The sequence below is a fragment of the Carex rostrata genome, chromosome 12 (genome assembly GCF_964058835.1).
Source record: "Carex rostrata chromosome 12, lpCarRost1.2, whole genome shotgun sequence".
NCBI lineage: Eukaryota > Viridiplantae > Streptophyta > Magnoliopsida > Poales > Cyperaceae > Carex > Carex rostrata.
The window spans coordinates 5,043,639-5,056,600 of record NC_135929.1 but is presented as its reverse complement, the minus strand read 5'-3'; the positions used below and the strand labels follow the sequence as shown (position 1 = coordinate 5,056,600).

General features: G+C 34.9%; 1 protein-coding gene across 1 annotated transcript; it reads right to left on the bottom strand.

Annotated features, from left to right (window-relative positions):
* Positions 1 to 3,724: 3,724 nt before the first annotated feature.
* LOC144562847 (uncharacterized) lies at positions 3,725 to 7,626 on the bottom strand. Its single transcript, XM_078312150.1, has 2 exons — positions 4,904 to 7,626; positions 3,725 to 4,461 (listed from the first exon to the last, which is right to left on the bottom strand). The coding sequence occupies exons 1-2, from the start codon at positions 7,524 to 7,526 to the stop codon at positions 4,046 to 4,048; spliced, it is 3,039 nt and encodes a 1,012-aa protein (XP_078168276.1). The 5' UTR covers positions 7,527 to 7,626; the 3' UTR covers positions 3,725 to 4,045.
* Positions 7,627 to 12,962: the final 5,336 nt, after the last annotated feature.

Below are 12,962 nucleotides of genomic sequence, written 5' to 3'. Positions count from 1 at the left end.
GAATATGTAAGTTGTTAATATATAAATACACAAATATTTATATCTAATATATATATTTGCTATTTTGTATCTAATTATAACAAAACTCAAGTTAAATATTTTATGAAATAAGTAAGAATATAATTTTCAGAGTTTTTACTCACGTAACAAGATTTATTACTTGGGATAATTTATAATGTATCCATCAAACTTTTCAAAGTAACCATTTTTTATGAAAACATTTTAATATCCAATATAGTCATCTTCTTCTCTCTCTTTTATTCATTAAACTTATTATTTGGTAAATTTTAAAAATTAAATTGATAAATATACCACTTATTTTCAAATGAAAATATTCCTTAAAAATTGAGACATGGACGCATGGTTGAACTGAATAAGAGAATAAAATAGAGAAAAATCGCTATCAAAAATTTATAGAACATATAGAAAAATATATAAATTCAAAATTATTCGTGAAACAATCAAATTCCACGATATAAAATCATGGCTCAAATCAAAATGAGCAAAACATTATAACAAAAATAACAAAATAATCCCATAAATATAAATACTCAATATTAAAAAAAGAAAAAATGGACTTTCAAATAAATTTTCACAGACAGAATTAAGAGTGCTTAAGATCCTATTCTTGTTTTCTCCTCTAATATTCGCTACGCGGTTGATAATATCAAAATCGATTGCTTATCTGAGCAATAAAATTGTCCTACTTTCTCCACAAAGAAGTGAAGGGACGCGTCATCTTTTTTGTGTCTAAATCAGTATTCTAAATAGCTATGGTGTTATGGACGATATATAGCTAGCTACTTAGTGCAATCGCTTATTTTTTTTAGCCGTCTGGCTATACTGTATTGGTCTAAACTCCTTGATTATGAGTGTTAAAAATATCTCAGAATTCATAATAAACAAAACAAAAAGAAATCCAACAAATCTACTGAGTGGAAAAGGACAAGTTATTATTCGATGGAATAGTTTACACTGTATCTATTATTTACTAATAAGTTTAGGATAAACTTTTTATTATGTCAACAAGTATTTGTTATGATGAACATAAACACCAACCTCATGGAGGTCTGAATCTCACGAAGGAATTTAGACTCTTTTTTTCTTATTCAATTCAATCATAATTCAACTTTTAAGACATCTCTATTTTAAAAAAAAATGAAAAGATATATTTGTCAATTTAATTTTTAATATAACTATATAATGAATAAAATAAAATAAAGATTATTAAATTTTTCTGAATATATTAAATATTAAAATATTTTTATGAAAAAATCAACTATTTAAGAATATTGATGAATACTCTGGAAATATCTCTTATTACTTCTGTGTTCAAGTATACAACATCTGCACCGTAAGTTTTGGAAATCAACGGACGGGATCAAGTCCATTTCTTCAAGTTCCGTGATACCCTTATTAGCGAAATGTATGGTTCACGCAGAATCTGTGGGCCCCCACCATGTGCGTGCACGTTTTTTTTTATTTATTTTTTATTTTGTTGCGCGCGTCAATCATCCGTTACAAACCATATCACTAAGAGATGCTGTGACACTATTTTTTGTAGGGGATTCCCCTGTCTCGTTTGCGGAAGAAACTGATCAGCTGCGATGGAATTGGTCTCCATCACAATCATATTCAGCAAATTCAGTATACAAGGGGCTGATTGGGATGGGGAAAATCAAGTGGAGATATCAGATGATTTGGAGTTCTAACTCCTAATGCTAAATTGTTCACCTATCTGATGTTGCGTGATAAGCTGCTGACCCATGAGATAATGGCACGAAGGGGCTTTGAATGCGAAATGGCATGTCAGACTTGCAACACCGGTGCAATAGAGACATTGGTTCACATACTTTGTACCTGTAATTTTGCGAGAGAAGTGTGGTTTCGCCTTGCTGCGGTATGGGGTTATGGCATGAACACCAGTGGCGATGCATCAATGGCGGAAAGATGGGAGGCAGCTTCAATCAGTACAAGAAGAATAATGGGAGTAAGCAAAGGGCAGTGGCTTACAAGATGTATTTGTGCGTGCTGGCAGATTTGGAAACATAGAAATGGGAAGATCTTTAGAGGAATTTCAGTGCCACCGAGGATACTGGTAAATAGGATAGTAGAGGACTGCAATCTATGGGAAAAGTTCTGTTAACGGGAGTGTTTTTTTGAGGCGGGGGGGTCATTTGCAAATTTACATTTCATTCAGTTGAGGGGCTCGTAATGGCCACCTGATTGTACACGACTTTGACTGCACCAGTCAAATTTTCAAAAAAAAAATTATTTCTTATTTTCTATACTAGTATAATATTAATATAGTATAGTATATTAGAGTAGAACTAGGGTGCTCTTAAGCTCATCAAAGTTTTGGTGAGCTTAACTCTAAAACTCATTAAATCGATTTTAAATGACAAATCCGAACTGTTGAAACCCGCCTACCTTACGTGTGATGCATCTACATGTGAAATTTTTAAACATTCGAATTAATTTAGTATAAAGTCAAGCGGTCAAAAAACGTTCAAAAATGAATGCACTAAAATTAATTTATTAACTATAGTATATTAATATGTTATTGTTAGAGGTTAGTTGTTATAGGCCGCTACATGGAAAGTCGTACATGTTATTGAGTTTTATTAATTTTGCAACAGTTTGAGAAAAGGAAAGTAAAATCCTGGTCGTTAATCTTGTCCTGGTCACGAGGTCATCTCTTGGTTGCCTTGTTGGACCAATAGGCGTTACTCTCGGCCTGCTTATTAAAAAAATTTAGTCAGTAGCCAAACCCAAAAAAATATTTTGCAAAATAAATGTCCTATTTTTTTAAAATTGCTCAGTTAATATAAAATAGCTGCCATGTCGTGAATTACATAACTTGCGGGTATATTAATATCTTGTGACGTCAATTAGTACCATCCTGCTACTTGAAATGATCAAAATCAAACGGTACAAAATTTTGCTTGCCTTCAAGGCTGGTTAAGAGGATTATGAGGGACACCTCCAGTCATGAAGAACTGCACAACACAATTCAACATCCTCAACCAACTGTAAAAGCTGTTATCGGCTAATGATGCTGTCAGTGTTAGGGAGTTGTTATCAGTATGTTAGAGAACTAAACCATAGTTAGATATATATAATCAGAATTATAAGAAAACATAATACAAGCAATGAATATTTGAATTTCATCTCTTCCTCTTCTCAGCTGTAAAGCTTCCTACTGGTAAAAGCAAATACACTTTTACTTGATAAAAGATAACTTGATTCTCTGAACTATTTACCATTTATGAACTCACCTGATGAGCTATATAAAATTAAAATATCAAAAACAACAAGATTTATTAAACAAAGTGGGTGCTGCGAAATACAGGTATTGTACTAGTAAGGCAGCAAGCCAGTATCGAACCAAAACAGTAGTGATTTAAACACAGAATGAGCTATCAAATAGCAACCTACCCACTATGTAACTCCTTTCTAGCAACGTGGTACATGGTTGTGTTGTACCAGTACTAACATGACTGGTACTGAAATGATTGAATGAAGGGAAGTCCAATTGGCTTAGTTTTTAACTGTTGAAAGATGATCAATTTGAAATGTAATTAGATTACTTTTGATACTTCAGCGTGTAGCTATGGTCCCTTCTCTGAAAGATATTATGTTTTCTATGATATGATTGACCTGCTTGACAAATAAGTTACGATATTTAGTCTCAATGCAATTCTTTCCACATTTAATTACATAATTGTGACCCAATTTCACTTGCCTTTTTATAGAAAAACTGAAACAAGAAAAGAAACTGTGAATCTGTTATTCTGTTTATAACTACAATGTACAAGCCAGAGCTAAGTCTGCTTTATACCTTATCTAAATCCTCTGAAACTATACCAGATTGTTATGATCTTATCCCTATTAGAGGTCCCAGTTGATATCTTGATCCGACACCCCAGACCGAAGTACCTGAGCACCAAATGGAACCGCACGCTTCAGATCTAGCTGTGTACCTCTACTGGCATCCATACAAAGATGATAAAGGCTGAAGCAATAATCTCTTATATAATCCTATTCACACTTTGCAGAAAAGACCGTTGCAACTATCACTGTCCTTCTTTCCCAAAAGAGGGCCCACGTCATACTCGTCCAATTTCTTATTCCCAGAGGGTTTTTGGTTCAAGACATCATACTTCACCAATACATCGACCATGTCTTTCATGGTAGGCCGCGTCGAAGGAACTGCGCCGGTACAAATCAAGCCAAGTTTGAAAACCACCTCGATCTCATCCAAGTATTGGGTTTCTCTTATTTCTTTTTCTAGGCAATTGTATATGGCGTTTCCCTCTTGTATGTTCCACCGTGCCCACTCGGCCAGACTCCAACGGTCCCCACCATCATGTGCTTCCCGGCCGGTCGTCAGTTCCAGAAGGACCACCCCGAAACTGTACACATCAACCTTTTCATTCACCTTTCTAGAATATCCACATTCTGGAGAGAAATTAAGAAACTACATATTAGAACAAGTGTAATGCAAGGATTGTAACACCTATGGCTATGCCTATTTTTCAAGAGAGATAATCAGTATGTGTTCTTCTTTTTGGTGGAATAGGATCTTTTTTACTTTCTTTTGGTGTCAATTTAGGATCTTCAATTGGTTATACTCCATCCTTTTACTTTCCTGGTTTATTTGTTTTAATTAACCTATTGGATACCAGGACCAGTATTTATTTGGTTTAATTTCACAATTGAGGGTCTGTTGAGGACAATTTTGGATTATATTGTGAAAAGTTAAAAACCAAAACTTTATGATTAGGACAACTTGGGCTCACAATTGACCAAAAAACACAAACTGGAACTGTATTGTCCAGAAAGCTCTCAGAAATTTGATATTGCCATCAATAAAGAAAAAAAGAATGACATATTTTCTAACCTGGGGCCATGTAACCAAATGAACCAGCAACAGCTGATACGGTCTCGGGCTCATCAGGCTTCATTAGCAATCGGGCCAACCCAAAATCAGCGATCTTTGCATTGAATTCTGAATCCAACAAAATGTTGCTGGACTTAACATCACGGTGCACAATTGGAGGTGCACACTCGTGGTGCATGTAGTACAATCCCCGTGCTGCACCAATGGCAATTTGAAGCCTGGTGGGCCAATCCAGTGACCCAATTGGCGTTTCTGTGGAACCCCCTGTAAAATTACTCTTGCCATGGAGCCATTTGTCGAGACTACTGTTCTCCATATATTCGTATACCAACAGCTTTGAGTCAGGACTGGAGATACAGCACAATAACTTGACAATATTGGAGTGCCGAATTGAACCCAAGATTTTAACCTCAGAATCAAACTCACGCTCCATTTTTGTGCCAAGCTTTCCCTTGCTGTAAATCTTTTTAACAGCCACAACATCACCGGCACGAGTGCTGACAGACACACGGTACACCTGTCCAGACCCACCGGAACCAACCAAGTTCTCCTCGATCATCCCATGAATAATGGAATTTTCAGTGAAATCTAACCTATGAAAGGAGGTGAGTTTCCACATGGCAGGATCAGAAGCATCCTTCTTCCTGCGATAATCCCTCATTAAATATAGTGCAAAAATCACAATAATTACCAGGATTAACACACCAAGCGCAATGAAAAGATTACGCAATCTGTGTGAGATTCCATCATGCGATCCGGTGCGGCAACTGCTGACACCATTGATTGAAACCGATGAACAAAGGCCGGGATTCGAGAGGAAACTCTCATCATAAGCAGTACTATCTATCCCTGAAGGAATCTTCCCAGAAAGATCATTTGATGAAAGGTTTAGAAAGGTAAACTTGACATTGCCAAGTGCTGATGGGATCTCACCAGACAGCTTATTTGATGAAAGGTCAAGTGAGGTGAGCACCAGCATGGACCCGATAGATGCGGGGATCTCACCTGATATCTTATTATGGCTGAGATTGAGCATAGAAAGGTATTCTAATGACCCAATTGAGGCCGGAATCTCTCCAGAAATACTATTTTCAGATATATCCAGAGTTTGAAGCAGTGGCATCCCAGTGGAAAGACTTGATGGGATGTCGCCGGTGAAATTATTGCCACCAGCTTTGAAAACCAAAATAAGGCTAGAATAGCTCGGTAAGTTACCTGAAAACCGGTTGTTTACAATCTCAAGCCTTGTGAGATTTGATGGTAGGCTTGATGGAAGCTCCCCAGATAACATGTTGTTGCTCATAAGTACTGTAGTAAGGTTTTGCATCTGCCAGACACTGGCAGGTACCTCACCAGTGAACTGGTTGTTATCAACTTGTAAGTTGTTGAGGTGGGGGCAATTACCGAGTGACTGTGGGATCGAGCCGGTCATGATGTTGTTTGAAACTCCTAGAGATGTGAATGAACCATTGTAGCAGATATTTCCCGGAATCTCACCGGACAGTGTGTTGTTGAAAACTTCTAAGTTCCATAGGGGAGAGTGTTTGCCCAATTCTTGCGGCAATGTCCCGGTTAGGTTATTGTAGAATAACCGCAGATCAGTTAGTTTCGGCAAAAGGCCAATACCTTCTGGTATCTTTCCTGAGAATTGGTTGTATGAAAGAAAGAGAATTGACAGATTCTGCAACGTGCCAAAGCTTTTGGGTATGGACCCGGTAAGTTGGTTCTTTGTCAAATCAATTTCTACCAAACTGTTGGCTCCAAATGGGTTGTTAATTGTGATTTCACCAGTTAGGTTGTTGCTGTAAAGATACAAGTATTTCAAGTTTGAAAAGCTCCAGATACCGGGAGCGATGGTACCTTGGAGACTGTTCTGTGACAGGTCAAATTGCACTAACTGTGTCAATTTGGTGAAGGAATCTGGTATCTCACCTTCTAAATTTGCCCCTGAGATTAACATATTTGTAAGTTTTGTTAAGTTACCGTATTCTTCTGGAAGTTGGCCTGGTGTAAATGAATTCCTTGCAAGTGCGAGTTCTTGCAAATTGGTGAGGTTGCTTATGAACCTTGGCATGGTGCCATTAAACAAATTGTTGTCTAACAACAGAGATTGCAATTGAGTCATTTTACCGATACTGGTCGGAATTTCTCCTGTGAAATTATTTTCTGACAAACGGAAATCGGTAATATTAGGAAGCACCATATCGATATTAGATGGTAATTCACCAACAAACAAATTATGAGAGAGATTGAGGTACTGGAGGTTCGAGCAATTGGAGAGGAATTGAGGGAAGGAGCCGGATATCTCATTGTAAGAGAGATCAAGATGGGATAAGCTCTTGAGTTGGCATATGGATGGAGGGACTTCTCCTTTAATGTTTTCACTGGATAGAACGAGTGATGTGACCGAACCACCAGCTGAGCATGTGACACCGATCCAGTTGCAGTAGCTGCCAGAGGTGGAGTTGCTCCAGGAGGCCAATGCAACTGGGTTGTCCCAGTCATCCTTGATTTGCAAGAGGGTTTGTCTCTCTGTGCTGGTTTGCGTCTGTTGCGAGAGAGAGAGTGGTATGAGCGAGAGGAGGAGGAGGAGGAGAGAAGGAAGGAGAGGCGTAGACGCCATTGTGGAGGTGGTTCGGTTGTGGTTTGAACGAGAATAGGAGAGATTGATTGTTGAGAAAGTTTATCTAAGTGTGCGCGCGTGTTTATTGATGTGGGGTCATGGCATCACTGTCACTATTGTTGCTTTCTTTGGCGAGTCTCTAGTCAAAGTCGCTACCATATAAAAAAGTATCTAGTCAAAGGTGGCTACTGGGTCGTTGACTGGGAAGTGGATACTCCGATTACAATACCCAATTAGTTAATTTGTTGCGAGAGGGATTGTTGGATGTTGAAATCTGAAGAAAAAAAATTAATTTTGCATCAGGAAGAGAACTTCAGTGTCTTCTTTATTTGACATGTTTTGCATTTGACAAAAAATATTAGATAACAAGATAATATTTGTTGATGAATTCAGTTTTTTTTTTTTATTTTGGCTAACCAAACACAAATTCGACCCGATAGCGCATTAATGATTAGTTAAACGCATTATTCTGGAAGAAGTGGAAGGATGGAAAGAAAGCTACTTTTGTTATGTTCAAAGCGTAGTCTTCCTGGAAAATAAAAAATTGTGCATGAGCCACAGGCCCACAGCCCACAGCAAAACGAGGAATTTCAGAAATTAAGATTAAATGCGCCTAATGATCCATTCCAAAATTCAATATTTAAAATGTTCCCATTTCGTTTGTAGTTCATCATTTTCAATTTTTCATGCAGTATGAATCATATTTTTTTCATGCAGTGTGAATTATATTTTTGTCAAGGAAGGTTCCAATACCTCTTATTTTTCATACTTTATATTTTGTATTATTGTATTTAAAATTCAAATTATCAATCTGAAATGCTCAACATGATATTCATACTAAAATATGTTTGTAGATGAAATTTTATAATTTTTAAAAAATTTTAACTATTTTTTAAGATAGGTACAAAATCATTGTTTCCAGATCGTTTAAAAACATTAATTTCTATCCATTTTAAAAAAAATAGTAAAAAAGTTTCAAAAATTATAAAATTTTCATCTACAAGCATATTTTAGTGTAATATATATTTTATATTTTTTGAGTAAAGATTGAAAATCAAGCTATCCAATTATTTAATACCTATAAAATATTCTTGTGTTAAATAATAGTTTAGTTGCAATTATTTTTAATAAAATAACGACCAGATTGCCTCAATAAGATATTGCCTATATAATATTAATATTGATTACAATACAGAAATAATATTTAAAATCAATTGTTTTTACTGCGTAAAAGATAGCAAAAATACAGAAAAAAAAATATTTTTTATGGGATCAACTAACTATCTTTCAGTCAATTTTCCCCGTTCATCAATAACTACTTGTGGGGACCGTTAACTAACTGAACTTCATTAATTACTTGGAGGGGACCACTTAATATTTGATAGATTTTATAACTGACACGTGCAAATATGGATACCTATGTGCGCAAGTGTTAATAGATTTTATAGATTTTCGATACTAAGTATTTCGAAAAAAAAATCTGGACACATCACACACACATCTTTTACACGTTTTTAGAGTTTGAATTTTTTTTCTCCATTCAATCTCGTCAATATTTCTGATGATCTGTGGAGATATTTGCAAATCTAAAACCATGGACGTCTTCTACGTAATTTTCTCTTTCAAATGAGATCCATGATGATGTACTTTCAGGTTGTCTGTCGTGCAAGTATTCATACCTCGTCGTGAATACCTTGTCATGTAAGTATTCATATCTTGTCGAGCAATTATTCATACCTTGTCGATCAAATATTCATATCTCGTAATGCATGTGTATATAATTTATGTCTGAAGTATTTGTACCTAACATATTTTATCAAAAAAAAATTCATATGACACGGGATGACATCTGAAAAATATTAATATTAAGTAGTGCAAGTATTTATACATCGCCAAGTGTAAATAGTCCATATGTCAAGTGTTAGTAACTAACAGAATCCATGAAATTTTTATTTTTATTTTCATAGGGCACAAGATGATGTATAAAAGTATTAATTTTAAATATTGCAAGTATTCATACCTTGTCATGCAAATGTTAATAGTTTATGTATCAAGCGTTTTATCTAAAATATTTTATCAATAGTTTTTTTTTCTTTTGACATCAGATGACGTTTGAAAGTACTAATATAAATTATGCAAGTATTCATACACCCTCAAGTAAGTGTAAATAGTTCATATATCAAGTATATGTATCTAACAAATTATATATTTTTTTTTCCATATGGCACTGAATGATATATGAAAGTATTAATATAAAGTATTGCAAGTATTCATACATCGTCATGCAAGTGTAAATAGTTCATGTATCAAGTGTTTGTATCTAACAAATTATATCAATTTTTTTCACATGACACTGGATGATGTCTGAAAGTATTAATATATTGTCATGTAAGTGTGAATAGTTCGTATATCAAGTGTTTGTATTTAACATATTCTCTATTTTTTTGCTTGTGGCACTAGATGACATTTGAAAGTATTAATATCAAGTATTGTAAGTATTCATACTTATAACTGAAGAATTGTTACATTGAAAAGTATCTTAATTTAATATTTTTTACAAATTACTCTATTGGTGCTTGATTGTATCAATACGTAATATGAAAAGTATTCACACCTGTGCATTTATATACTAATATTTACGCTGTAGACTATGTTGCATGGATACATGTACGGATATCGTATCAGATACGATACAGATACATTACAAATATGACGATATGGCAATTTTTAAAAATCTAAAATACAAGTATTCATACAACATCGAACAAATATTTATACATTCGTAATGTAAGTATACATTCGTAATGTAAGTATTCATACGGTACCTAACATATTTCTAAAATAACCGTAAATTCAAGTTCCTCAAAATTTTAGTTTCTGGACCTTGCTGCGTCAGGCACAGAATTTAATCATAGTAGAATTCTTCCATTCGAGTGAGAAATTATGAAGCAAATTGATAAGTTTTCTTAAACAAGGTGAACACTTTTGGACTGTACCAGAGTAATTTACTGGCAGTCCAATCCCCAGTATTTAGAGCAGAGCTCTTTGAAAATATGAAAGGGGTTGCGTGACAACAAATTAAAATATATTGCAGTCCTTTACTTGTGCGCAACAACAAATTAAAAATCTCTCTCTCTTTCTCTCTCTCTAAACTACCGTGAAAAGAAGCTCACAGCTTTTACTTGTGCTAATACAAAAGAAGCTTAAGCTCTAATAGGCTTTTAGGAGACAAATATTTCAAGTCAATGGTGTGGTTGTATTAAGAATCCTAACAAGGAGATTTTAACTTTTTAAGGTTAACAAATGGGACAAGAGAGGCAGCCAACCTTTGGCTCTAATGGAAGCAACTTATCCACAAATTCAAATATCATTTAATTGAAAATATTTTAATACTAGTGCTTTTCGTCTGGTAATGTAAGTATCAATGGGCGACTGATAATGTAAAAGTTTTGATTACTACTGCTTTTCATCTTCTACTAATTTATATGTCAACATTTAAAAATATTTACATGAAATATGTGTTGCGTAACTCTACTGCTTTTCGTGTTGCGAGTGGGGATTTAATTAATTGGGAATTTCAATACAGCAAGTCACACGGACACATGCATAGGGGATAGGAGTAGGTTCGATGGGCATTGGACCTACTTTTAGATTCAATTAGCTCCATCACCGTAAGATTAGCATTAAGATCTATTCGCATGGAAATTAATACAGACACGCACATATTTTAATACGGAGCGCACAAATCTTGATGCAATCGGATGATCAATACACCCATCAAACCAAAGTAGGTCTGATGGGCATCGGACCTACTCTGAACACCATGCATAGTTGTATCTTGAGAAAACAAACAAAACAACACCAATACTGTGTAGGATGCGACTCTGTTGCTCTCCAAATAGGAGAGCAGGACCTTGTTGTTCAAAATCTAACCATTGAATTTTTTTTCATGCACGAATCTCAACACAGATAAACAGTTGGATTTGGAATAATAGGGTCCTGCTCTTCTATTTGGAGAGCAGCGGAGTTGGCTCCATATTGTGTGACGGGAGAAAACGTGTGGAGCCCATTATTAATAAGTGGGAGATGTGCGTTGACTATTTGGAGTGCATATCCTCTGAGATATCTCATATTTTGCGTGACTGACGTGTTCGGTGCCCATTCGGAGTGACGTAGGGGGTCAGTATTATTTGAGCTTTGAGATTTTCACATAACATATTGCAATGGTTGAAATTTTTCAAAAAGTCACGCAAAATATGAGATATCTCAGAGGATGTGAATTCGACTATTTGACGGGGAACAGATGGGGGATAGATATTTTCTCATTTTTTATTATGGAAAATTTCCCGTGTACCCATGCAAATTTTTGAAATAGCCAATATCTCCATCAAAACATCATAATAGCCAATATCTCCATACAAATTTCAAATTCTTTCTTCTATCCCCTTTTAATCATTTAATCTTTCATTTATTATTTTTAAATTTAAATTGACCATAACGCCCTTCAAATTTTAATTGAGGTGTCCTGTACCTTTCTTCTTTATTCTTCACACCTAGTATTTCCTTCTGTATTGAAGCAGAAAAGAAATTTCGCTCCATATTTCCAGCGTGTTTGTGCCTCTGTCGCCAATGAGAGAACCAAGGAGGGTTTAGTAAATACTTTTCTCTTATTGGTAGTCGAGATTTTGCAGGTGTTTGCATTACCTATAACAGCTCCACGTCTTCGGCATTAGTCTGGACCCTTCACGATTACATGTACCAATGTCTATTGATAGTATGTATTAACACTCCAAAATCGCAATTTTTACCTGAGACGAACTTGTGTAGTGCACATAAAGAATATAATTTTGATATGTTATTTCGTTATGTGTCAGCACTCAGCAGGCTGCTATTGTTGATTGCCCCAAAAATGAGAAATGGAAAAATAAAAAAATATTTTGTGTCGTGGTGTGAATGCCCAAAAGAAATAAAAATATCTTTCTTTTCTTTATGATCTTTGATTGGCTGGATCAAATGAAATAATTAAATTTTTGATATGTTATTTTCGTTAGGCATTTTTGGTGTCAAAAATTCTAGAAATTAAGTCATGACCTACATCCTTAATTAATTTTAACCTATTTTGTGACTTGAAGCTATATCAAATTTGAATGTTTCTCAGGGTCAGTTCTGTACCAATTGTACCAGTTTTTTATTCTTATTTTTTAGTATCTCAACTTGAAATGGCCACCAAAAAATTAGATAAAAATCCTAACATGGAAATTTTTGTTTCTTTGTAGCCATGAGTGTGCTTTATAATCCTGTAAAACATTTTTTATTAATTCTGTTGGAAAAATATGAACTAACCAACTAGTTTTAAATCTGAATTTTGATCAATAAAATAAATAAAAATTATATTAAAAATAGAATCAAGAATATAATTAAAACTTTATTACCCGG